We start from the raw sequence: 26,739 nt of genomic DNA on the forward strand, positions 1-26,739 counted from the left end.
GCTCCCGCCTTTCCACCCCCCATACCAGCAGCAGTGCCAGACTCCACCTCATACTGCCCTGCCAAGTCCTGCATGCACTGAGGCTGGCATGGAGCAGGATTACACTGAGGCTGGCACGGAGCAGGATTATACTGAGGCTGGCATGGAGCAGGATTACACTGAGGCTGGCATGGAGCAGGATTACACTGAGGCTGGCATGGAGCAGGATTACACTGAGGCTGGCATGGAGCAGGATTACACTGCTGCTACTGATTTCAATGCCTTCTGTGTGAGAGAAGCCCATCACTGCCAGAGAGGCCACTCTCTTACACAGCAGCACGCTGACCCATCACTGCCAGAGAGGCCACTCTCTTACACAGCAGCACACTGACCCATCACTGCCAGAGAGGCCACTCTCTTACACAGCAGCACACTGACCCATCACTGCCAGAGAGGCCACTCTCTTACACAGCAGTACGCTGACCCATCACTGACAGAGAGGCCACTCTCTTACACAGCAGCACACTGACCCATCACTGACAGAGAGGCCACTCTCTTACACAGCAGCACACTGACCCATCACTGCCAGAGAGGCCACTCTCTTACACAGCAGCACGCTGACCCATCACTGCCAGAGAGGCCACTCTCTTACACAGCAACACGCTGACCCATCACTGACAGAGAGGCCACTCTCTTACACAGCAGCACACTGACCCATCACTGCCAGAGAGGCCACTCTCTTACACAGCAGCACGCTGACCCATCACTGCCAGAGAGGCCACTCTCTTACACAGCAGCACGCTGACCCATCACTGCCAGAGAGGCCACTCTCTTACACAGCAGCACGCTGACCCATCACTGCCAGAGAGGCCACTCTCTTACACAGCAGCTCACTGACCCATCACTGCCAGAGAGGCCACTCTCTTACACAGCAGCACGCTGACCCGTCACTGCCAGAGAGGCCACTCTCTTACACAGCAGCACGCTGACCCGTCACTGCCAGAGAGGCCACTCTCTTACACAGCAGCACGCTGACCCATCACTGCCAGAGAGGCCACTCTCTTACACAGCAGCACGCTGACCCATCACTGCCAGAGACGCCACTCTCTTACACAGCAGCACACTGACCCATCACTGCCAGAGAGGTCACTCTCTTACACAGCAGCAGACTGACCCATCACTGCCAGAGAGGCCACTCTCTTACACAGCAGCATGCTGACCCATCACTGACAGAGAGGCCACTCTCTTACACAGCAGCACACTGACCCATCACTGACAGAGAGGCCACTCTCTTACACAGCAGCACGCTGACCCTACAATGTGACCCATCACTGCCAGAGAGGCCACTCTCTTACACAGCAGCACGCTGACCCATCACTGCCAGAGAGGCCACTCTCTTACACAGCAGCACTGACCCATCACTGCCAGAGAGGCCACTCTCTTACACAGCAGCACGCTGACCCATCACTGCCAGAGAGGCCACTCTCTTACACAGCAGCACACTGACCCATCACTGACAGAGAGGCCACTCTCTTACACAGCAGCACGCTGACCCATCACTGCCAGAGAGGCCACTCTCTTACACAGCAGCACGCTGACCCATCACTGCCAGAGAGGCCACTCTCTTACACAGCAGCACTGACCCATCACTGCCAGAGAGTCCACTCTCTTACACAGCAGCACGCTGACCCATCACTGCCAGAGAGGCCACTCTCTTACACAGCAGCACACTGACCCATCACTGACAGAGAGGCCACTCTCTTACACAGCAGCACGCTGACCCATCACTGCCAGAGAGGCCACTCTCTTACACAGCAGCACGCTGACCCATCACTGCCAGAGAGGCCACTCTCTTACACAGCAGCATGCTGACCCATCACTGACAGAGAGGCCACTCTCTTACACAGCAGCACGCTGACCCTACAATGTGACCCATCACTGCCAGAGAGGCCACTCTCTTACACAGCAGCACGCTGACCCATCACTGCCAGAGAGGCCACTCTCTTACACAGCAGCACTGACCCATCACTGCCAGAGAGGCCACTCTCTTACACAGCAGCACGCTGACCCATCACTGCCAGAGAGGCCACTCTCTTACACAGCAGCACACTGACCCATCACTGACAGAGAGGCCACTCTCTTACACAGCAGCACGCTGACCCATCACTGCCAGAGAGGCCACTCTCTTACACAGCAGCACGCTGACCCATCACTGCCAGAGAGGCCACTCTCTTACACAGCAGCACTGACCCATCACTGCCAGAGAGGCCACTCTCTTACACAGCAGCACGCTGACCCATCACTGCCAGAGAGGCCACTCTCTTACACAGCAGCACACTGACCCATCACTGACAGAGAGGCCACTCTCTTACACAGCAGCACGCTGACCCATCACTGCCAGAGAGGCCACTCTCTTACACAGCAGCACGCTGAGCCATCACTGCCAGAGAGGCCACTCTCTTACACAGCAGCACGCTGACCCATCACTGCCAGAGAGGCCACTCTCTTACACAGCAGCACGCTGACCCATCACTGCCAGAGAGGCCACTCTCTTACACAGCAGCACGCTGAGCCATCACTGCCAGAGAGGCCACTCTCTTACACAGCAGCACACTGACCCATCACTGACAGAGAGGCCACTCTCTTACACAGCAGCACGCTGACCCATCACTGCCAGAGAGGCCACTCTCTTACACAGCAGCACGCTGACCCATCACTGACAGAGAGGCCACTCTCTTACACAGCAGCACGCTGACCCGTCACTGCCAGAGAGGCCACTCTTACACAGCAGCACGCTGACCCATCACTGACAGAGAGGCCACTCTCTTACACAGCAGCACACTGACCCATCACTGCCAGAGAGGCCACTCTCTTACACAGCAGCTCATTGACCCATCACTGCCAGAGAGGCCACTCTCTTACACAGCAGCACGCTGACCCATCACTGCCAGAGAGGCCACTCTCTTACACAGCAGCACACTGACCCATCACTGCCAGAGAGGCCACTCTCTTGCACAGCAGCACGATGACCCATCACTGCCAGAGAGGCCACTCTCTTACACAGCAGCACGCTGACCCGTCACTGCCAGAGAGGCCACTCTCTTAGGCCGCGCTTATAGTCCCGGCTACGGCGACTCAAAACAAGTTTATTTAATCCGGCGCGTGCGCCTCTAGTGGGCGCGACGGTGCAATGAAAATGTATTTTTCTAGCTACCTCCGCGTGACATCAGCACACATAAGCGGTTCAGCCAATGACGGCGAACCGCTCATGGCCACGCCCCCGCCACGCCCCCCAGTCGCTGTCTCTTGTCTCCTACACTATAAGCTGAAACAGCGATGGATGACGTCACGCCATTGCGTCGCCGTAGCGGGGATTATAAGCGCGGCCTTACACAGCAGCACACTGACCCTACAATGTGAAAGCACTTTGTCAGGAACACTATTTCTAAAATGTCATAATTTGCGTCATATTCATAATCAGAACCCCCTCTCTCTCTCTCTGGTGTGTGTCTCTCTCTCTCTCTCAGGTGTCTCTCTCTCGTCTCTCTGTCCCTGGTGTGTCTCTCTCTCTCTCTCGTGTCTCTCTGTCCCTGGTGTGTCTCTCTCTCTCTCTCGTGTCTCTCTGTCCCTGGTGTGTCTCTCTCTCTCTCTCTCTCTCTCTCGTGTCTCTCTGTCCCTGGTGTGTCTCTCTCTCTCTCTCGTGTCTCTCTGTCCCTGGTGTGTCTCTCTCTCTCTCTCTCGTGTCCCTCTCTTGTGTCTCTCTCTCGTGTCTCTGTCTCTCTCTCGTGTCTCTGTCTCTCTCGTGTCTCTCTCTTGTGCCTCTCTCTCTCTCGTGCCACTCTCTCTCTCGTGCCACTCTCTCTCTGGTGCCACTCTCTCTCGTCTCTCTCTCTCGTGTCTCTCTCTCTCGTGTCTCTCTCTCTCGTGTCTCTCTCTCTCGTGTCTCTCTCTCTCGTGTATCTCTCTCTCGTGTCTCTCTCTCTCGTGTCTCTCTCTCTCGTGTCTCTCTCTCTCGTGTCTCTCTCTCTCGTGTCTCTCTCTCTCGTGTCTCTCTCTCTCGTGTCTCTCTCTCGTGTCTCTCTCTCTCTCTCGTGTCTCTCTCTCTCTCTCTCGTGTCTCTCTCTCTCTCTCGTGTCTCTCTCTCTCGTGTCTCTCTCTCTCGTGTCTCTCTCTCTCGTGTCTCTCTCTCTCGTGTCTCTCTCTCTCGTGTCTCTCTCTCGTGTCTCTCTCTCTCTCTCGTGTCTCTCTCTCTCTCTCTCGTGTCTCTCTCTCTCTCTCGTGTCTCTCTCTCTCATGTCTCTCTCTCTCGTGCCTCTCTCTCTCTCGTGCCACTCTCTCTCTCGTGCCACTCTCTCGTGCCTCTCTCTCGCCTCTTTCTATTTCGTGCATCTCTCTTGTGTCTCTCTGTCGTGTCTCTCTCTCTCGTGCCTCTCTCTCTCTCTCTCTCTCTCTCTCGTGCCTCTCTCTCTCTCTCGCCTCTCTCTCGTGGCTGAACATGGCAAACCGTGGCAGCTTGGCGACCCTGGGAGAAACTTTTGTACATCTCCTCTGGGTGACTTCTCTTAATCTAAGCGATGTGGTGACTGTGCTACTTACAGTAAGTAACAGGCATGAACGTTGCAATGTCTGTGTCAACAGTTAAAATTACATGTATTAGCGAAACTGAACAGATGAATCTGCCCCTTCTTACTGCTTCTGGTCAGGCTAGTCCCCTCCTGTACCCGGTGTGTGTGGGACAGTATGTGTCAGAGGAGGAGAGATGGCTGAGAGTGATGCGTTTAAATAATGCGTTAGGCCCAGCAGTCAGTGCGTGTGGGTGAGAGGAGGGGAGGCTGGAACGGCTGCTTATACAGTATATGAAAGGAGGGTTTGGCCCAGCATGTGTGTTTGTATGTAAGAGGAAGAAAGGCCTGTGCTGATCATATATACGTCTGTGGGAGGAGGGGAAACCGGCACTGCTGCTGCCTGTGCATGAATAGATGCCTGGGTTGGCATGTACACAGAGGCTGGGGACCGGGAGGGGGGTGGCTGGCACTGGCACCGCGCACAGATTCCAGTAGCTGCAGGCACACAGCCAATGTGCAGATAAACAAGTTATTCGCCGTCTGAATCAAAGAGCGAGGAACAGGGACATAAAGGGACAGATCCCAGCAATTACAGAGAGGGGAGGGAGCGTGAGGCGTAGAAACATCATTATGAAATCAAACGAAGGAAATGAGAGGGCTTAAAGGTACTCTGCTCCCATTCAAGCAGCCAGCTACAGCGCAGTGCGTTAAACCCCCAGAGAAATGCACTGATCTGGTGTCAGTCTCAGTCACCGTCTCACAGACTTCAGTCTGCGCTGGTAAAAAAAAATCTGTACTTTTCCACCAAGACGCTGTTGGTTGGTCCAAAAAGCCCCAAATCTCACTGGTTCTGGCGCTTGGAGATTGACATCTCGAACCTTTGTACCTTGAAAGGGGACTGCAAGATATTTGAACAGCAAAGGAGAGTAACATTAACTCTCCCTGACATTCACTAAGGGGCCTCTTCACGAAACTTCCATAAACTCATTGCATTATCGAACGTATTTGCATGTTCCTACCGAACGCTATGAAAGTTGTGTAAAAACGGCATTCACTAAGACAAATCGCATATATTTTTGCGTTTGGTAAAAAAAAAAAAGTGCCATACTGCACTTGTTTGTATTTGCTTAACAAGTGAAATTAACTTAACATGCAATTTCCCTCCAGACCCAGAAGTAGGGAACCTCCTGTTCCTCCATTACTATCACCACCACCACCACCACGTCCTCCTCCTACTTCTCCACCACCACCTCCTCCTACTTCTCCACCACTTCCTACTTATCCACCACAATCACCTACTCCTACTTCTCCACCACCACCACCTCCTCCTACTTCTCCACCACTTCCTACTTATCCACCACAATCACCTACTCCTACTTCTCCACCACCACCTCCTCCACTACCACCAGCTCCTCCTTCTCCACCACCACTACCTCCTCCACCACACCTCCTCCACCACCACCACCACCTCCTCCTACTTCTCTACCACTTCCTACTTTTCCACCACCATCACCTCCTCCTAGTTCTCCATCACCACCTCCTCCACCACGCCTCCTCCACCACCAGCCCCTCCTACTTTTCCACCACCTCCTCCTCCACCACCAGCTCCTCCTCCTTCTCCACCACCCCCACCTCCTCCACTACCACCAGCTCCTCCTTCTCCACCACCACTACCTCCTCCACCACCACCAGCTCCTCCTACTTCTCCACCACTTCCTACTTTTCCACCACCATCACCTCCTCCTACTTCTCCATCACCTCCTCCTCCACCACGCCTCCTCCACCACCAGCCCCTCCTACTTCTCCACCACCTCCTCCTCCACCACCACCACCTCCTCCTCCTTTCAGGGTCTGGAGGGAAATCACGATTCCTATCTCGCCACCCTTTAGGTAGCGAGTAAAAAAGAGCACGTGTTTAATCCGCGATTTGCATCTCGGAGCTTTGTTAGTAGTAGTTACTGGCAATAAATGCGAGTTTCAGCCTTTTTTGAGCTACGGCTTGTCTGAGCAAGAGTGATAACGCTCGTTAAAAAGCCATTTTCAAGCGATTTCAACATGCTATCACAGCTTTGTGAATAGCTACACATGCAAAATCGCTTATAAAGTGCGCGGATTCACCCAAAACTTCCATTGAATACAATCCGCTGACAGATTTTAACAATCCAATCCATGGATTCTGCAATCCATATGCGTATTGCTGAATCCGCAGATTGGATTCTTAAAATCCGTCAGTGGATGGCAAAATCCATGGATGGATTGTCGGGGTTAAAAAAAAATTAAATTAAAAATTTTTTAAAATCTGCAAGACGCAAATCGCCATTTTTTAGACTGATCCGCTGAAATACCTGGACCAAAGGAACCGGCCAATCCAAAACCACCCCAAAAAAATTGTCTTTCTCTAATGGTGAGTCGAGCTCCACATTTCAAATAGTGCAGTGAAGAGAAAGCTTTGTAACAATCTTAACAAGATTATAGTGACACCAAGTGGTCATGGAAGTCTTACAAACTATTTCCCAAACACTAAAAACGAATGTAGGGTAAATAAAGATGATACCTTTTAATGGGTAACTGATAGAATCGAGAGCTAAAGTCCATCTTCAGGTTGAGCATATGGGCGTTTTTTCATAAAACTGGTTTAAACATAATCCGAACACCAGACTTGATCAAAAATAGCTTCTACTTGTTTACGTCCAGAGTATATGGATTCTAGGTATCAAGACGACCAATGTTTATGCCCTATACTTCTTAAAACCAGCGGTACCTATCGTACCTAGTTCTGTGTTTGTGTGAGAGGAACGCTCGACTGCCTGTCTCCCATTTGTGGAAGCTCGGAACCTTCAACCAATTACAGCACCTTGAAGTTCCATCACTGATTTGATCAATAATAAGTGGGTTACAGGGTGTAATGAATTGTCTATTCCTCTAGACATTCAAGCATATGAATGAATGATTGCAGGACAATTATTGAAAAGATGTCTTACAAAAATAAGGAAATATGTTCAATTTATTTTAACACTAGAATGAGTTTGAAGATCCTTTTAGAACATATAATGTGAAATGTTTCTAGATTTAGTTATATGTGAAGTATTTTATGTAAAAGAGGTGTGCTTAACCTATTCCAAACCACTACATGGTTTTAAGTTGCTAGAACTGCCCTGTTTAGGTTGACACTGAGTGATTATTGACAACTGTAGGTCCCAGCTGAGAGAAGAGGCTATGACAGCTAGGTTAGATTAATAAGGAGATCTGAGAAAATTCCAGTATTCTATGTATGGAGTTGTGGGCAGTTCTTATGACATCAGTTTGAAGCTGCAGGACCTCATTTGAAATATAAATATATAGTAACAGCTGATTCAAGGAATATTATCTGGATTAATACCCAACAGTGTTAGCTGAGATAGGCAGGAGGGAGAGAAGGCGCAGCACATCTTGATACCACCATGATGTAGCAACATCGTGATTTCACCATGAAGAGAGAGAGAGACGGGTTAAAACCAAGATGGAGGAAACAGAAGTTTTATCACGACATTAAGATCCACTCAGAAACAGAAAGCTACTACAGTATATGCAACCATTCTTAAGAATACCAGAACTTATTTGGAACGGCAACCACAATTTTGTACTATTTTTATATAAGCAATTATCTTCAAAATAAGTGTTTGTTTTTATGTGATGAACCAGAATTACTGAGGTCTGCTATGCTGACATAATTATGAAAAAGACATAAAAGGACATTTAAACACAGGGGATGTATCATCGGTTGTATTTCATGTGTATTTAATTTGTAAAATTGTCATGCATTGGATAAATTGTATAGATATGCTGCATATTCAGCACAGCCTGAGTTAAGATGCATAGCCAGTAAAGCTACCCACAGACAGCTGTTTCAACCTTTTGGGTTTCATCAGTGTGAGGCTGGTTATACTGGCTTTGCAATTTGAAGCTTGGATAGGTATCCACCACACACTAGTTAAGTCAGCGGTGCGCAATCCCGGTAAGTTAGTTGCAGAGGTCCGACGCTCTTCCCCCAGGCATTTAAATTAAATGCCGGGTGATCGCGTGAGGCCTCTGCAACTAACTTACCGAGCTTCTGAAGAGCTGTAATATATATATATATATATTAATGTACACAACACGTTGCGGTCTCTTGTATCCCAATTTAAGGCCGAAAACACTGTATTTTCTATGCAGGGGTTTATTTACAGGGATTAAATCATATAGCAACAGGCCCACCGTCCCTTTAAGAAAAACCAAATAATAAAATAAATTCATATTTCCTTTATGGAAAGCTAACTACACCGTAGCTTTCGCCCTCACTAACTGCATGGCCAGCTAAGCTGGTTCCCAAGCCAAAACATGACCTAGCATATGCAACAATCTACACACTCTTTGCACACGGCAATAACAAAGGGTTTTTGCTTATCTGTTTGTAAGTCCACCGGAGCAGATGTCCCTGCTTCAGCACAGACTTTGTCGTCCTTTCCTTCTTAGGGGAACTCGGCCCCACATGAGCCCAGAGAAACTCTCATCTGTAGGTTCCTCTGTAACCAGCTTCCACAGCTGGGAAGCACTTCTATCTCCCCCTTCTCTGGGGAAAACAGTCTCTCTCTGTTCATGGCAGCTTTCAGTCTTTTAAAACACTTCCTCATTCAAAACTCCATGAGTAATCAGGTGTTCAGCCTTCTCAATTAGGCAGCAGGTGCTGCTGGCTACTCTAGGGGATTACCTCTCTGAGAGCTGGAAAGGTCCCTTACTGTACTGTTCCAGCACCTAGAGGACAGTGATGGTATCACAATATATACAGTGGTCGACAAATCCGATCACCAGGGGCGACTGGATTTTGCCCGCTGGCAATTGGCCCAAGCAGCGCACGTGGTTCTGTTTAATTTCCCCTGCTCGCGCTGAAAACAAACAAAACAAAAAAAAATCCTCCTGATTGGTCTGATTTGGCACACTGCCAATTTTTTATTTTTTTTTGGTGCGCATTCAGGCTCTTTATGAACCTGGGCATGGAAGCGGCCCTTCCTTTTCAATCGTGAGCAAATAAGTATTTTCCCATGCCCCCCTATGCCCCTACCATGCCCCTCCGATGCCCCCAAATGCCTCTCCGATGCCCTCCCATGCCCCTCCGATGTTCCCCATGGCTCTCCGATGTCCCTGCTGGACACGGTGATCGGGACCAGGAGTGGGACTCCTGGAGTGGGACTCCCGGCGCCAGTTCTGCTTAGTCTCACGCAATTTGGAGCGCTACCTCACCTGCTCTTTCTCCTGCGAGCGGCACAGTTTCTTGTTGTGTTTGCCCCCCACCTTGTCTCCTGTGAGTGAGTATAAGTGTGTGAGTGTATGTATAGACACCCTCAGTCAGTCACCTACCCACCCAGTCACCTACCCACCCAGTCCCCTACCCTAAGTGACAGTCCTAGTCACCCACCCAACTGTCAGTCATAGTCACCCACCCAAGTGTCAGTCATAGTCACCCCCCAACCCCGTCACCCTCTCTCTCTGTGTCACCCTCTCTCTCTCTCTCACAGTCTCTCTCTCACCCACAGTCTCTCTCTCACCCACAGTCTCTCCCTCACCCACCCACACTCTCTCACCCACCCACACTCTCACACTCACCCACACTCTCTCACTCACTGACACTCTCTCACTCACCGACACTCTCTCACTCACCCACACTCTCTCACTCTCCCACACTCTCTCTCACCCACACACTCTCTCACTCACCCACTCTCTCACTCACCCACACACTTTCTCACTCACCCACACACTCTCTCTCACTCACCCACACACTCTCTCTCTCTCACCCACACACACTCTCTCTCACTCACCCACTCTCTCTCACCCACACACTCTCACCCACCCACACTCTCACCCACCCACACTCTCACCCACCCACCCACACACTCACCCACACTCTCTCACTCACCCACACTCTCTCTCATCCACACTCTCTCTCATCCACACTCTCTCTCATCCACACTCTCTCTCATCCACACTCTCACCCATCCAACTGTCAGTCATAGTCACCCACCCAAGTGTCAGTCATAGTCACCCACCCAAGTGTCAGTCATAGTCACCCACCAACCCTGTCACCCTCTCTCTCTCTGTCACCCTCTCTCTCTCTCACCCACTCTCTCTCTCTCTGTCACCTGCACTCTCTCTCTCTCTGTCACCCACTCTCACACTCAGTCACTCACCCACACTCACTCACCCACACTCTCTCTTTGTCACCTGCACTCTCTCTCTCTCTGTCACCTGCACTCTCTCTCTCTCTGTCACCTGCACTCTCTCTCTCTCTCGGTCACCCATGCTCTCACTCACCCACACTCTCTCACTCACCCACACGCTCTCACTCACCCACACGCTCTCACTCACCCACACGCTCTCACTCACCCTCTCACCAACCCCCACTCTCTCTCACCCACTCTCTCTCTCACCCACACTCTCTCACCCACCCACACTCTCTCACTCACCCACACTCTCTCACCCACGCTCTCTCACTCACCCACACTCTCTCACTCAGCCACACTCTCTCACTCACCCACACTCACTCTCTCACCCACCCACACTCACTCTCTCACCCACACTCACTCTCTCACCCACACTCTCTCCCACTCTCTCTCACCCACACGCTCTCGCTCTCACCCACACGCTCTCGCTCTCGCTCTCACCCACACGCTCTCGCTCTCACCCACACTCTCTCTCTCTGACCCACACTCTCTCTCTCTCACCCACACTCTCTCTCACCACACTCTCTCTCTCTCACCCACACTCTCTCTCTCCCACACTCTCTCTCTTACCCACACACTATCTCTCTCTCTCTATCTCTCACACACCCACACTCTCTGTCTCACACTCTGGATCTGGATATCTTATTTACCCTATATCCCTATATATATCTTAACTGCCCTATACCTACACCGAAATAACTTATACTGCTTTCTTCCAGATCTGACTCTCAACCTTCACTTGGGAGACATCGGAATCCCCCTAAGCCAGAAGACAGGTAAGGAACGCCTCCCCTCCAACATATAACATTGCGGGAATGAGGGTACCTGGACATTGAGGGACTGCGGATCAGGTAATATCCCTTGTGGGATTGCAGCTTTAGATATTGTGAAGCGGGGGCATCCAGACACTGGATAAAGGGTGCAGGAAACTAGTCATTCACATCTGGCTTTTTTTTATAGATCCGACATTTATATACATACACACACGGAACTATGTAACAAGGACTAATTGTAGTAAAGTATAAATATAATACAATCAATAAATTTATGTCAAAAACGAATGTTGTTCTTAGTTCTTACTAGGAATTTATTCAATTTATTTATTTTTTAAAGCGGGGCTAGGGGCAGGGCTAGGTGGTGAGTAGATTTTTTGCCAAGCACTAATATATATATATATATATATATATATATATATATATACATATATATATATATATATACATACAGTGTTCGACAAACCTATACATTTGCACGCCCCGGGCGAGTGGATTTAACATCGTGGCGAGCTCCTATTGGCCCAAGCAGCACACGTTTGGTACTAGGTGGCGAGTAGATTTTTTTGTTCGGCGAGTAGATTTTTTGGTGATTTGTCGACCACTGTATATATATATATATATATATATATATATATATATATATATATATATATATGTAACAGCTGCTATCACCATAGCGACAGCAAAGAAACAACACTCAAATTTCATCAAAGCAAAAAGTGTATTGACAAAACACATCAGCACAAAGATATCCAATGTTTCGGTCCTCTAAGGAGAAGAACCAGCCCTCAATTATATATACCGGTAATGTGAAAAATTAAAAGTGTAATTAATAAATCAAGGAGAAGGTGTGTACTAAAGAGTAATGCTGCTTCTGATGTGGATTAACCTAATCCAAAAATGTAAAGCAAGGGAAATAATAATAATAGGTCCATGCAAATATTTGACATCAACAATTAGGATCCCCCAGACAATGTCACTGTATCTTGGCTAGAGACATTTGAGGGTCAAAATAGTGACCTTTCTGCAGAAATATTGGCTAATTCACTTCCCTTACTAGACAATTTAGATTGTCCGATTGTTTATTCTCCTTTCAGGCCTAAATACAGTATCATTTTTTCCCATATCCAACAAAGGGTGATTACATTGAGACCTTTTATTCTATGGCCCATAGTGACCTTCAACAATTATGCCAAGATCAACAACTTAAACCTCTAAAGAAAAACCTTTCTCGTGGAGAGGAACAAGCTTTAGAGAAATCACAGAAAGATGGAAATTTGGTGATTCGACAGGCGGATAAGGGAGGTCCTACAGGATAAGCCTGTTTATATTTTTTTTTTTCCAAACAGTTTTATTAGGCATTCATATAAACATACAGTGGCTTAGTTCATATAAGCCTAACATTTTTGAATCCGCAGATTTTTTGGGGAAAAAACAGTTAGGCAACCGCCGTTGCCCGTAGGAAAAGGGAGGGGGGCCTTCGAAGAGGGAAGGCAGAGGGGGGGGACTGAGGAGGTAAAGAAGGGGGGGGGGATGGTAGAGAGGGGGGGAGGGGTAGGAAGGGGGGGGAAGACCAATCTGACTGATTAGGGGAATGGCCTCTAGGGTTGTGCTCGAGCACCTATGGTGGGGTGACCAGGGTCTGGTTCGTTTGGTGTGGTTGTCTGGTCCTATTGTGGGAGATCCAGGGATCCCAGATATCCTCGTGTGCAGGCAGTTTTTGTCGGACAATGGCTGTGAGCCTCTCCATAGTCATTACCTCTTCTACTCTTTTCCTAATTGTTCCTAGTGCTGGCGTAGTTGTCTTCCTCCAGGAGGCCGCAATACAGCATCGAGCCGCGGTAAGAATGAAGGAGATCAATTTCCTGACTGGCCGGACAATGTCCTTCAATGGTGCAGCCAGCAGGTAGGTCAGTGGTTCGATAGGCACTTCTAGGTCGGTGACCTCTTTTATTAAAATTTGGACCTTGGCCCAGTACTTAATAATTTCTGGACAGGTCCACCAGATATGGACCATGTCCCCTCTATGACCACAGCCTCTCCAACATTGATCTGAAGCCAGAGGGTAGATTTGGTTTAATCGTGCTGGGGTAAGATACCAGCCAAACATAATTTTGTAGATATTTTCCTTTATTGTAGTGCATAGGGAGGTCTCCGAGGCTGTCTCCCAGATTTCTTCCCAAGTCTCTCTGCCTATAACAGTGTTCAGGTCAGCTGCCCATTTGAGCATATAGTCATGTTCTTTTGGGGTTGAGGAACGCTCTAGAGCCCCGTATATATCAGAGATTAGACCCTTCTGGTGGGTCTTTGTCTCGCAAAGAAGCTCAAATGATGTGAGAGTGGGGTATTCTGGGAGAGGACATGTTGTCCTAATAAAGTTTCTAATTTGGAGATATTTAAATGTGTCCAATTCTTTAATTTTATATTTGGTCCTTACCTCTTGGAAGCTCAGAAGCCTCCCCAGGCTCAGAAGATCCGCAATCGCCTCTATACCCCTTGTGCTGTATTGTTCGAACAGTTTAGATCCACATCCCGGGGGGAACTTTGGATTGTTGAGAATGGGGGTCAATTGGGAGCTTTTGGTAGTAAGGCCATGTTTGTATTTACAACGAGACCAGACGTCCCATGTGAAACGGGAGGCCTGAAGTTTCAGGTTGTGTGTATGACCCTCTCCTCTGTCCAGGCTCCAGAGGCAGGCTTGCAGAGAAGGCATTTTGGCACATTGAGTCTCTATCTCTACCCAACTACAACGGGTCGGGTCAGAATTCCACATCACCACCTGCTTGAGCGGTGCAGCTAGGTAATATCTGTGTAGGTCCGGAACCCCCAGACCTCCCCTAGATCTTGCAGCCATCAGGACCGACCTGGCGACTCGGGGTCTTTTGCCCTGCCAAATGAATTGAAATATTCTGTTTTGCATGTTTTTAAGATCAGTGCCTGGGACGTGGATCGGGAGTGTTTGAAAGAGGTATAACATTCTTGGGAGTATATTCATCTTAACGGAAGTCATTCGACCGATCCACGAGATCTGGTAACTTGCCCACTGATCTAGATCCTTTTTGATCTTATCCCATAAACGCGGGTAGTTATCCCGGTAAAGATCCCGATAGTGCCTTGATACATTTACTCCCAGATATTTAATGTATGCAGGGCACCATCTGTAGCTGAAATTGGTTTTGAGGAGGAGAACTTCGGGATCCGGGAGACTAAGATTTAGGGCCTCTGATTTGTCGCTGTTTATCTTATATCCTGATACGCTGCCAAACTCCGTCAATTCCCTCTGGAGGTTAGGGAGGGAAGTTAGAGGTTTTGTCAGGGTAAGGATGATATCATCAGCGAATAGGGAAATTTTGTATTGTGAGTTGTCGATCGGGATTCCCTGGACGAAGCCTGTTTATATTAATGAAGCAAACTGCCTCCCTTCTGATGAAGCCTCATACCAAATTGAAATCGGATCCCACCGTTAAGTATCAGGTAGAATTTATGGTTATACTTAAGGCTGTGTTTATAGTGGAGCGTGGCCGTGCTCTCCAGCGCTGATGCTCACCTCTCGCTTACCAAGCGGCTGCTTTTCATGTTCTTGCCCTTCAGACAGAGCGTGTGCTCTGGTAGGCGGGGCTTGTGGGGCGGAGGCGGGGCGGGGGGCGGAGGCGGGGCGGGAGGCGGGGCAGGAGGCGGGACAGGGATCTGTGTGATGGATATGTATGTATGTGTATATATAGGATATATAGATGTAGCCAGGTCCCCCTTTGCCAGCCCCCCTTGCTGTATTAACCCCCTTCTGCTGGTGCGCGAGTCGCGCGTTACTAAGGATTACGGCCGGTTGCCAGGGATGCGATCGGGCCGTCGTTAAGGTCGCGATTGCATTACTGCGGTTCCGTCGGTTCGCGGAGCAGGGCGCCGCCATTGTTAGGGGCGTTGCGCATGCGCAAGGGCTAGGAGCACCGGGATGACTGCAGGGAGCTCGCGCCTGCGCAGGGGAGGTCGAGGAAGCCCACGAAGCACTAGCCTATAACAGGAGGGCTCTGTAAGAGGACTTCAAGTCCCATGAGCCTTTGGAACGGCCCCATGACGCCAGGGAGCCAATAGGGCTGGAGGAGCTCTGTTGGCAACATAGAGATACATTTGGCGCGCAGGGACCACGTTGGCAGTTGGTGACTGGAGCAGCTAGGGGAAAGAGGTAGGGTGCTGGAGTCAGAGACTCCCGGCACTAGGCCAGTACCCCCTAGGCCCCAGATAGCCCTGAGTCACCCTAGGTTAGGGACCCTGCCCTTTATCTATACGCTAGTTAGGAATCCAGCGGACGCTGTGCTTTCCGCCAAGAGGCTTGGGCCTACGCTTGGCCTCTAAGAGACTACCGGACTATAATTGCAGAGGCCCCGTCCGGATTGACTGCCGCCTGTGGATATCAGCCCGGTTCTCGTCTATGTACAGACGGCGGGGAGAAGCGGTGATACTATCCACGCCGAATTCACCCCAACTCTGGAGGACACCCCAGCAATTCCCACGTGGTATAGCAGTACCCGCGGCTGGAGCCCGGGCAGGTAACTCACCAACACAAGTGCACCAACAAGGCCTATCCTCAGACATAGTGGCTGCGCAGTCACACACATATATACACATATACACACATGCTGGTCTATGAATTGGGAGTGCGAGACTTTGGGTGGGACTCACTGGACTTGAGGGTGGGATCATTGTGTTGGGACAGTAGCGTCCGCCGTGACGCATAAAGTGTGGACACCCGCCGTGGTGTCCGTTAGCGTTAACTTCAAGGAGACGTTGAGTCAGGTTACCTTTAGAAAGGGACACCTGTGTGGTTACCTGTTGACCTTGTATGTTTCTAGTCACAGCAGTAAAAAGGTATTCGTTCTTATCCAATCAGTTGTATGTGGTTATTGGGTATTGTCCTGCGAGGAACCACTCCCCCTCTGGCGGGAGCCATCGCAGGTGGAGGCGCTGCATCATTGTAATTGTATATGCTAGTATATTGCCCCAGGTTCCCCGTGGTGGAAGCTCAGCCCTCCTGTGAGCCAACAGGTAATGCACAACACCGAGTAACACCATATGTTTCCTGCACCCCCACACTATATCTGCGATTGGGGGGGGGGGAAAACCCGTTACATAGATATATCCAAAATATATATATCATATATATAAAATATATATATCTCATTTAATATATATCCCCTATATCCATGGATATAATGGATATTTATATATATATATGGACCCCGAATTAAAAAAAACATAATGTAAAAAAAAAATGTATACACTGCACACACTGCACACACACAGCACTCACTGCACACATACAGCACACTGCACACACTCACTACACACACTCACAGCACACACAGCACCAGCACACAGCACTCTCACAGTAAACACTCACTGCATACGCTGCACACACAGCACACTGCACACTACACACACTCACAGCACACACAGCACCAGCACTCTCACAGCACACACTGCACACACACAGCACACAGCACACACTCACTGCATACACTGCACACACACAGCACACTGCACACACTCACTACACACACTCACAGCACACACAGTACCAGCACACAGCACACACTCACTGCATACACTGCACACACACACAGCACAGCACAGCACACCGGGAAGAATGGCCGCTCTCGGGTGTAAGATAATTTCTGTGCTGCGCTCTGATTGGAGGCTGTGCGGTCACGTGACCACACCTCCTCTCCAGCAAGCACATAAACACAGATTTGCCTGTAGCTGGAAGCTGAGCGAGGTTCAGCAAGCGTGAGCAAGCAAGCGGAAGCTTTCACTCAGAATGGCACCATAAGGCCTGGGACATAGTACATACTTTGGTGCTGCTGCTCGCTCTTGCTTGCTGCCGCTCGCTCTACCAGGAGCTTTTTGCTGTCCTGGCAGAGGAGACAACAAGCACGCTTGGGAGGCGGGTAACACTGTGTATGTGTGTTTCACATGGTAGCTGTCAGTGTGTGTGTGTGTCACTTTGAAGTGGTCTGTGTGTTTGTGTGTCACTTTGGAACGTGTGTGTGTGTGTGTGTGTGTGTGTGTGTGTGTGTGTGTGTGTGTGTGTGTGTGTGTGTGTGTGTGTGTGTGTGTGTGTGTGTGTGTGTGTGTGTGTGTGTGTGTATTATATAATATTTTAAAAATTAAAAAAAAAACACATGTTGTGAGAATAAATTATTTATTAACATTGTGCAACTTTGATAAATATATTCACACACATACAACACACACACATACAACACACAGACATACAACACACACACATACACACACACACACACACACACACACACAGTGACAGTGACACACAGAAAGCAGGCAGCTCACACATACAGCCTGCTCCTAGGAGAAAGATGGATTTACCCAACTAGAGGCCCCCCTGGGGGATCTGTGGATATGAGACCCTCACAGGATCTCAGTGGATCTCACAGGATCTCAGCACTGGGCTTGTTCTCACTGGAGGGGATCTGCTGCCCCCCCCCCCCCCTCTCTCTGCTGTTGGGATTTGAGTGGGGGAGAAACAATAGAAGACTTGCAGAAGCTGCTTTGGCTGGGATGGACCTCACCAGCAGCTCCTGCGGGGGCAGTGACCCGGACAGCAGGAGGAGACACATAGAGGAGAGCAAGCCTCTGCTGGAGGGGGGGAGATGTCTGCCACAGAGGGGGCTGCCCCATGCAGGAGGTCCCTGCTGCACTTCAATGGGATGAGGTACAAACTGCTGCCAGAGGGGGACATCCAGGTGTGTGATCATGCACCCCAGGACTTTCCTGAGCAAGATCCTCAGCTCCAAGTTCCTCAGGAGATGGGAGCCCCACCACCTGAGCCTGGCAGAGAACAGCCTGGCCTCTGCCACGGTGAGTGCCATGCTACAGCCTCTGCTGCCGCCTCCCTTGGAACAATGGGAGTCTGGGGAGGGGGGGGGGGGGTACACACATATACATACACACACACACACACACACACACACACACACACACACACACACACACACACACATACACACACACACACATACACACACCTCTGTGCTGCCTCTGTCTTGTCTGGTGGCTCTGTAGTTACAATGCCGGGCAGGCTGCAGCCCCATTGGATGGGAGCGGTCACGTGACCGCTTCCTCGAGCGGCAAATTTCAAACTTGCCTGTCTCAGGGAAGTTTCTCAGCCTCCGCACGCATCAGCGCGCATACGGAGGGAGAAACTATAGCCGCGCTGATTACAGATCCAGGGGCTTTGTGCATCTGTTCAGCGCGGCTCAGCGCGCCTCAGCGACGCTGATTTCATTATGTCCTGGGCCTAACATATAATGGGTCACTGAATATATGCTAAGCGCGCCCCAGCATGCATCAGCAAACACTACGCCATTATAAACACAGCCTAAAGAGGCTCAGACTAATTGTATGCTCACTGAGATTTAATTAAAATACTTGTACATCACTAATCCCAGGGTGCCTATTTTTTTATCACTTACCTAAGGTGCACTAATCCTTCACTTTTCCTTCTGGCAGACCCATTGTTTCCGGGACAGAGTCGATGATGTCCATTCTGTCCTAATATGTTGATTATTATTTACAGACCCATGTTACATCTTTGAGGTCACATATTAGGGACAGCTTGCATGTCATCGACTCTGTCACGAGTATCCGGTGGCAACCATCTTACATTTGGGCCACTTGTGATATACAATCTCTCTATACTTGTATAGAGCATTAAAAGGGTCTGACAGCAATCAAACACTTTGTAGATGGTTTTAATGGGATGTCTGGTACACAAAACACTTTTATTTGATCTATTATTGAGTTCATTTTGACACACAATAATTTTTTATTTCAATCACAGTTTTACCTTCAGATCTGTGGAACGGCCATGGGAACAGGTTCGCCCTGAGCTATGCCAATTATGGGTTGTTGGGAAGAAAACAATGTTTGGACCAACAGCCCATACGGGGCGAGCTTGGTCTACTATGGCTGTTTCATAGATGATATCCTTATCATTTGGGATACTGATTTTGGTGATATTCACAATGTATTTACACATTTTTCTTTGAATACCTTTGGTCTTGTTTTCACATCCGTAGTACATGCCAGTTCCATTGTGTATTTGGATCTTTGCTTAAAGGTTGACTCCAACAATGAAATACAGACAGATGTACATATCAAGGAGGTGGCTTCTAACAACTACCTCCATGCTAAGAGCAGTCATCACCAAGGTTGGCTGAGGAATATTCCCTACAGCCAATTTGGTAGATTAAGACGCAACTGCTCCACTGATCTTGATTTCATTGTTCAGTCTAACATCATAAAGGCCAAATTTATTGAGAAGGGTTATGATAGTTCTCATATTGAAGAATCTTTTTTGAGGGCGTCAGGTCTTGATAGACAGGTTCTGCTTAATACTACCAAGGAGAAACATTTGGCTAAGGGTTTGAAGAATGGTCAATCCTCTTTTCAGGTACAAATGTCATTTTCCACTAAGTTCAGTCAGTCACATAGATCTGTTAAGGCAATTTTTAATAGGCATTGAGGAATGTTGAAACATGACCCTGTTTTGAGTGAACATTTGGATCAACGACCAAATGGCCACACACATACAATTCCCCCCCTACAATACAGTACCCCCCCACAATACACAAGTTACAATAACCACCTGCACACAAACTACGATAACCCCCACACACACGGCAATAACCTCCCCCCCACACACTACAATAACCACAAAAACTACGATAACCCCCCACACACACTGCAATAACCTCCCCCCCACACACATACTACAATAACCACAGAAACTACAATAACCCCCCCCCCCCCCCACGCACACTGCAATAGCCCCCTGAGGATGAGTGGGGGGTTTTACTGGGAGGATAAGGAGTGGGGAAGGGGGAAGCTGAGGAGCGAAGGGGGGTTCTGACTGTGTGTCTGAGAAGTGGAGGTCTGACCGAGCTGCTGTTGAGGCGTCTGATAATGTAACTATGCGTAAACGCAGGGGAGTAACTTGTTGTTTTTGCACCCGGGGCAAGTTTCACCAAGTGCGCCCCCTTTTCCCCAGCACATTGACAGACACTGAAGCACACACAGCACACTGACAGACACTGAAGCACACACAGTACACTGACAGACACTGAATAACACCACACAGCACACTGACAGACACTGAATCACACACAGCACACTGACAGACACTGAATCACACACAGCACACACAGAGCAAGAAAGCACCTGGAAGACCGCTCCCACAGCTCATTGGTATCCTTTATGTGTCTAGTAAACACTACCCCCCTATTATATATATATATATATATATATATATATATATATATATATACACACATACACAGTGGTCGACAAATCACCCAAAAATCTACTCGCCGAACAAAAAAATCTACTTGACACCTAGTCCCGCCCCCAGCCCCGCCCCCAGACCCGCTTTAAATTTTTTTGAATAACATTAGTTTTTGACATCATTCTATTTATTGTATTACATTATACTACAATTAGTCCTTGTTACGTGTGTGTGTAAGTGTGTGTAAATGTCGGATTTAGAAAAAAAGCCAGATGTGAATGACTAGTTTCCTGCACCCTTTAACCAGTGTCTGGATGCCCCCGCTTAACAATATCTAAAGCAGCAATCCCGCCTGGGATCTTTCCTGATCCGCAGTCCCTCAATATCCAGGTACCCTCATTCCCGCAATGTTATAAGTTGGAGGGGAGGTGTTCCCTACCTGTCTTCTGGGTTGGGGGGGATTCCGATGTCTCCCATGTGAAGCTTGAGTCAGATCTGGAAGAAAGCAGTATAGGTTATTTCGGTGTAGGTATAGGGCAGTTAAGATATATATAGGGTAAATAAGATATTCAGAGAGTGAGACAGAGAGAGTGTGAGAGAGAGCATGAGAGAGAGCGAGAGACAGACAGAGAGAGCGTGAGAGAGAGCGTGAGAGAGAGCGAGAGACAGAGAGAGCGAGAGACAGAGAGCGAGAGACAGAGAGAGCGAGAGACAGAGAGAGCGAGAGAGAGAGCGAGAGACATAGAGCCTGTGAGAGAGAGCGAGAGACAGAGAGAGCGAGAGACAGAGAGAGCGAGACAGAGAGAGCGTGAGAGAGAGGGAGACAGATACTGGTGGGGGGGTGACTGGTGACTGAGTGGGGTGACTGACTGGGTGGGGGGGTGTGGGGTGACTGACTGGGTGACTGGGTGGGGGGGGGTGACTGACTGGGTGACTGGGTGGGGGGGTGACTTGACTGGGTGGGGGGGTGGGGTGACTGACTGGGTGGGGGGGTGGGGTGACTTACTGGGTCGGGTGACTGACTGGGTGGGGGGTGAGGAGACTGACTGGGTGGGGGGGTGGGGTGACTGACTGGGTGACCGGGTGGGGGGGTGGGGTGACTGACTGGGCGACTGTGTGGGGTGACTGACTGGGTGGGGGGGTGGGGTGACTGACTGGGTGACACTTGACTGGGTGGGTGATTGGGTGGGGGGGTGACTGATGGGGGGGTACTTCTGGTTTCCTGCACACACACACTCATTTTATTCTCCCATATACACACACACACACACACTCATATACACACACTCATATACACACGCATGAGGGGTGTAAAGTGCAGGGGAACTGCAGCAGAGGAGTGGAGGGGAAAGGGTGCTGCTGCAGGGAGGCTCTGTACAGCCGTGGGGGGAGAGGGAGGGGTGATCGGTACCTGGGCACCCTGGGGGTGGTGGTATGTGGGTAGCCAGGGAGGGGGGTCTCAGGAGGCTGTGGGGGACTATGGCTCCTGGGTGGAGCAGTGAGGGAGGGGATCCCTGCAGCCGAGGTCTCTCTCACCTTCACGGCAGTGGCTGGAGCCGGCTGGCTTCTCTCTCTCCCTGCAGCTGAGGGGGGGGGAAGCTTCCTCTTCCTCGCCAGTAGGCACCGGAGTGAGACGAGAGGGGGGACGGGGGAAACGGGGGGGGGGGGTTGGCTTCCTCTTCCTGCTGGCTCCTCCATTCCTGTGCAGCAGTCGTGGGGACCACCCGCCCCAGGCAGCGATCGGGGGGATCGAGGGGCAGGAGGGGTGGGGGGGAAGGGGGCAGGCGGAGGGGGAGGGAAAGGGGGCAGGATGAGGGGAGTGCAAACGCCCCTGAGGGAGGGCGTACAGGCGGCAGCGGGAAGGAGCAGAGGGGCCGCGGGGGTGACTACGGGAGCCATGTGGGGACCAGGGGGATCGCGCGGGTGGGCTTGCAGGAGGCAGCGGGAATGAGCAGAGGGACCGCTGGGGGGATTTCGGGAGCCATGTGGGGACATGGGGGATCGTGCACAGGAGGCAGCGGGATGGAGGCACAGAGAGTACTTACTCTCCAACAGATCTCCGGGCAAAAAGAATGGCCGCTCGTTAGGGGCGGGCTCATATAGAGCCTGGCTGCGCGCCCACAAAGCCTGGGAGCGCGCGCCAATCAGCAGTCAGGAAGGGGGAGTTTTTTTTTTTTATTTCAGCGCAAGCAGGGAAAATTAAAAAAAAAAAAACACGTGTGCTGCTTGGGCCAATAGGAGCTCGCCACGATGTTAAATCCACTCAACCGGGGCGTGCAGATGTATAGGTTTGTCGAACACTGTATGTATGTGTGTGTATATATATATATATATATATATATATATATATAAATATATATATATACTGTATATATATATATATATATATATATATATATATATATACCAGGCTCACAACTATTGCAAGTACACTGCAGAACACGAGCTCCAATGCTGTGCCGGCACCAACAATGGACCATTAGTTAGTACATTGGCCACTAGGATTGATCAAGTGACTCATTTGGGACATTAGCACAGCACTTGTTACTCTGTGTGTTCATGATTCGTATGTGTGGTCTCTTGACCTTCGAGGGCCACTGTGCGTGAACTCCCCTCATATAAAACACTGTTATTCAGAAGAGACATGTCCAGTTGTGTTGTCTGACTCCAGCCTGCTTCTTAGCAGGCTGAATATTCTCTCACGTACAGGGGAGGAGGACTCAGGCCCCCTCCCTGGGATATGCATCCTATTACAAACAGGGAATTAAAGAGGAGTTACATAAAGACACCACATTTCTTGAAGGCTTAACTGAGACAAGTTTACATGAGACAACAATATAGTGGGGATAGGAAGTAAAATAAACACCGACTTGAATAAGTTAATAAGTGAGACTGTTAAATCGGCAAAACGTGAAATCTTATATGGTTGTTTAAAAAAAAAAAAATCAGTTCTGTAGTATTAGATAATAGTGACTGTTTTTTTGTTTTGTTTTTAAATTCAACTCAATGCCATTTTTATAGAGTTTTAAAGCATCCTTTGATTTCTGTAGCAGGCTTTAGCCCACTTCCCCAGCAGTGCAAGATCTTTGCAACACATTCCTGTTTGTGATCATTTATGCCAATATTCCCAGCAGTTTGAGCTGTAAACTGTAAAAATAGATAATGTTACCTTAGTGATATCAGAGTATCTGCTGAGTTTGGCCTCGGCCAGGGTGAAGCGGAGCGAGCGAGCGTGCGCGCTCATGTGCAACGCGATCGAAATTATGAATCACAATGTGATTGTCCATAGTGCGGGTGCGTGAGCTTTCTGCTTGCGGAGACAAGCAAATTTGATTTTTTTTCACGCTTGCCCTGGTCACGTGCGCGGTTCAGCCAATGAGGGCTAACCGCTCACGTGACATCACACCCCCAAGACGCACCCTACGTACGCAACTAGCAGACCACGAATCGCCCGACCAACATGAGCTCCTGATATCATGGAGCTTGAGCGCCAGCATGCTCGCCTTAGGCTGCGGCCTGGGTGACGCTGAGCGTGCTGGCACTCGAGCTTGGCGCTCATTTTGCTTGGGGAAATTTGTGGCCAGCCAGTTGCATGCTTGGGGGGAAGGAAGGCGGGCATGTCGGGGATCATTGGGCGAACTGCTCACGCGACGCGCTAGCAAGCGGCAGAAACAAATTTACTTATCTATGCAAGTAGCTGAGCGCCGCGCGCTCACGATGGACAAACACATTGTAGCAATGTGTTTGATCGCCCTGAGCGCGAGGGCGCACGCCCGCTCAGTGTCACCCTGGCCGCAGCCTCACACTGACTAAAGGATTGATTGAAACTGAAAGGCAGCCATTATGTTAGGCACACAATCAGGATTTTGACAGATTTATAACAGGAGCACCAAACCATTGCCAGCTTCGGTAAGAATGTAGAATTAGACATTGTCACATGCTTTACATACTGTATACAAATAATAAAAATTATAATAATAATACAAATTAAAAAAAGGCGGGGAATATAACACCAATCTCCTCCAAGAAGGCTGTATGAGTTTAACTCATAACATTAGTGTCTTGCACCCTAAGCACGTCCTGCTCGTTGTGTTAAAAATCAATTTTTTTTTTAAATCTCTGGCATCAGATGTCACTTTAATAACCAGTACACTGGGTGGCCGGTCAGAGCTCCATCTTCACCACCCAGACATTTAACATTTCAAACGTGTAGATCTGCTAAACAAAGCCTGAGATTTTACAAATAACCGTTTTAGAAAGGACACAAAAAAAGATTTCCTATCAAGCAAAAAAAAAAAATGGCTGCAAAACAAAATGGCCACCATTGGGGACGGCTGCTTCAGAAAATCATGATTTTTAAGATACACTAAAAAAAAGAGCAGGGTGTTTAGGGGCAAGAGACTAACTTACAGTGCTGCAAAGTCGTTAAAGCTTTGTTATCCTACAAGATCACTGATTCTAAAAATTTGTGTGACCGAATAAGTCAGACTTGACATGAGCGTAACCTTCGCCCTGATCACTGCACCACTGGAATAGCTGCACCCTTCCTCCTTTCCTGTTATGTATAGGCCACCAACCGTGTGAAATACTGCATCTGTTGGTGTTTGTGTGTTCAGCTTGTTCGTGGTAAGGCGGAAAGCCTATTAATCCTTTCTTCCCTATTACAGCTCCAACATATATGGCATATACGCCTCCCTAGGTGTTAAGTACGTCTCACTCACCTGCCTCCGCCCGGCTCCAGCCTCCTCAGCCACTTTCTCAGCAGGCCGCGGCGTCTCCGTGGAGAAGCACTGGGAGTGGAGCAGTTGGACCAGGCCTCATCTTCGCTGGACGGTGTCACCTCTATGACCGGGGGCTTAAGTGCTTTCGCTCTGACCGTCGCCGGCCCCTCCACCTCACTTCTCCCCCTGGCGTCCGGCGACCTATGAGCCTTCCTCAGCTTGAAGCGCCGGCGTCTGGCACTCGGGGTGGATGAGCATGACCAGGACTCTGGGGGCTTCAATGATGGTGGCAGCTGCCTGGTGGTTGCCATGGCAGTGACCGCAGAATTCGGCCTAGTGCCTCTGATAGGCCTCTACAGCTTTTATCTTAGGGCTTTGATTGTAAGCTCTTTGGGGCTGGGATTCCCTTCAGCAGTTAACCTATTGGGTATAAAGAACAGAGATCTTCATAATGTTCCTTTCTTCTTATGTTTGAGTCAAAGTCTGCAAATGGTTTGGTACCAAAAACGTTCCTTACTACTTTTGCTTCAACTAAGGGATTTCCTACTTGCAGCAATTTTTTTTAATTTCTGAAGTCTTTGGATCATAAAACCAATCCCGCAAAAAGCACTGTGTATCCACTTAGGTCCAGTAATCATTACTTTGTTACTGGCTAGGTTTGAGTTCCCTACTGCAATGAAGACTCAGTAGGCCCAATGGTTTCAGAAGCGGTGCTGATGTGCATGTTACCCAGAATCCCTTGCTGCAGTGAAAGCACTATTTGCTAAGCGATAATGGGGAGAGACAGGGTTGCAGACCTGTCTGAGACGTCCAAATGTACCCACAAGTGGTATTTTTATTTACAGAAGTGGTGCTATGAAAACATCTTAAGACGGGACAGATCATAAGCTACAGTAAATCCTCTGCTACAAATGAGCGGGTTTCAGGGTATGGAAGCGCCTTTTAAAAGGGCGTCTACTTTTAGAAATTCTTATATGGGATGTCTATCCCAAAAAATACTAGAGAATGTTTTCTCAAAATAAAAAAATCTTCTTTGGAGTAATAATACTTCCTGTTTCAGAGTAATTATGTCTATTTAGAAGTTCAGCATCCTTTCCTTGTCGATAGATAGATGACAAGCTTCACAGTAACACAGCCCCCGCAGTTACTGTGTCTTGGTTACGGAAC

At 49.2% G+C, this 26,739-nt stretch overlaps 1 protein-coding gene across 2 annotated transcripts in view; it reads right to left on the reverse strand.

Moving 5' to 3' along the window:
• GRAMD1A (GRAM domain containing 1A) overlaps window positions 1-26,138 on the reverse strand; it is a 198,739-nt gene extending 172,601 nt beyond the window's left edge. Inside the window, exon 1 of one of the 2 annotated variants that reach the window (XM_075606178.1) lies at window positions 25,573-26,138. In XM_075606178.1, the coding sequence (XP_075462293.1) occupies window positions 25,573-25,883 (311 nt within the window). In that variant the 5' untranslated portion in view covers window positions 25,884-26,138. The remainder of the gene's footprint in view (window positions 1-25,572) is intronic. The other variant, XM_075606177.1, reaches the window with a different exon arrangement.
• Between the last annotated feature and the right edge of the window lie 601 nt (window positions 26,139-26,739).

Source organism: Ascaphus truei, chromosome 6 (assembly GCF_040206685.1).
Source record: "Ascaphus truei isolate aAscTru1 chromosome 6, aAscTru1.hap1, whole genome shotgun sequence".
In the NCBI taxonomy this organism is placed as follows: Eukaryota; Metazoa; Chordata; class Amphibia; order Anura; family Ascaphidae; genus Ascaphus; species Ascaphus truei.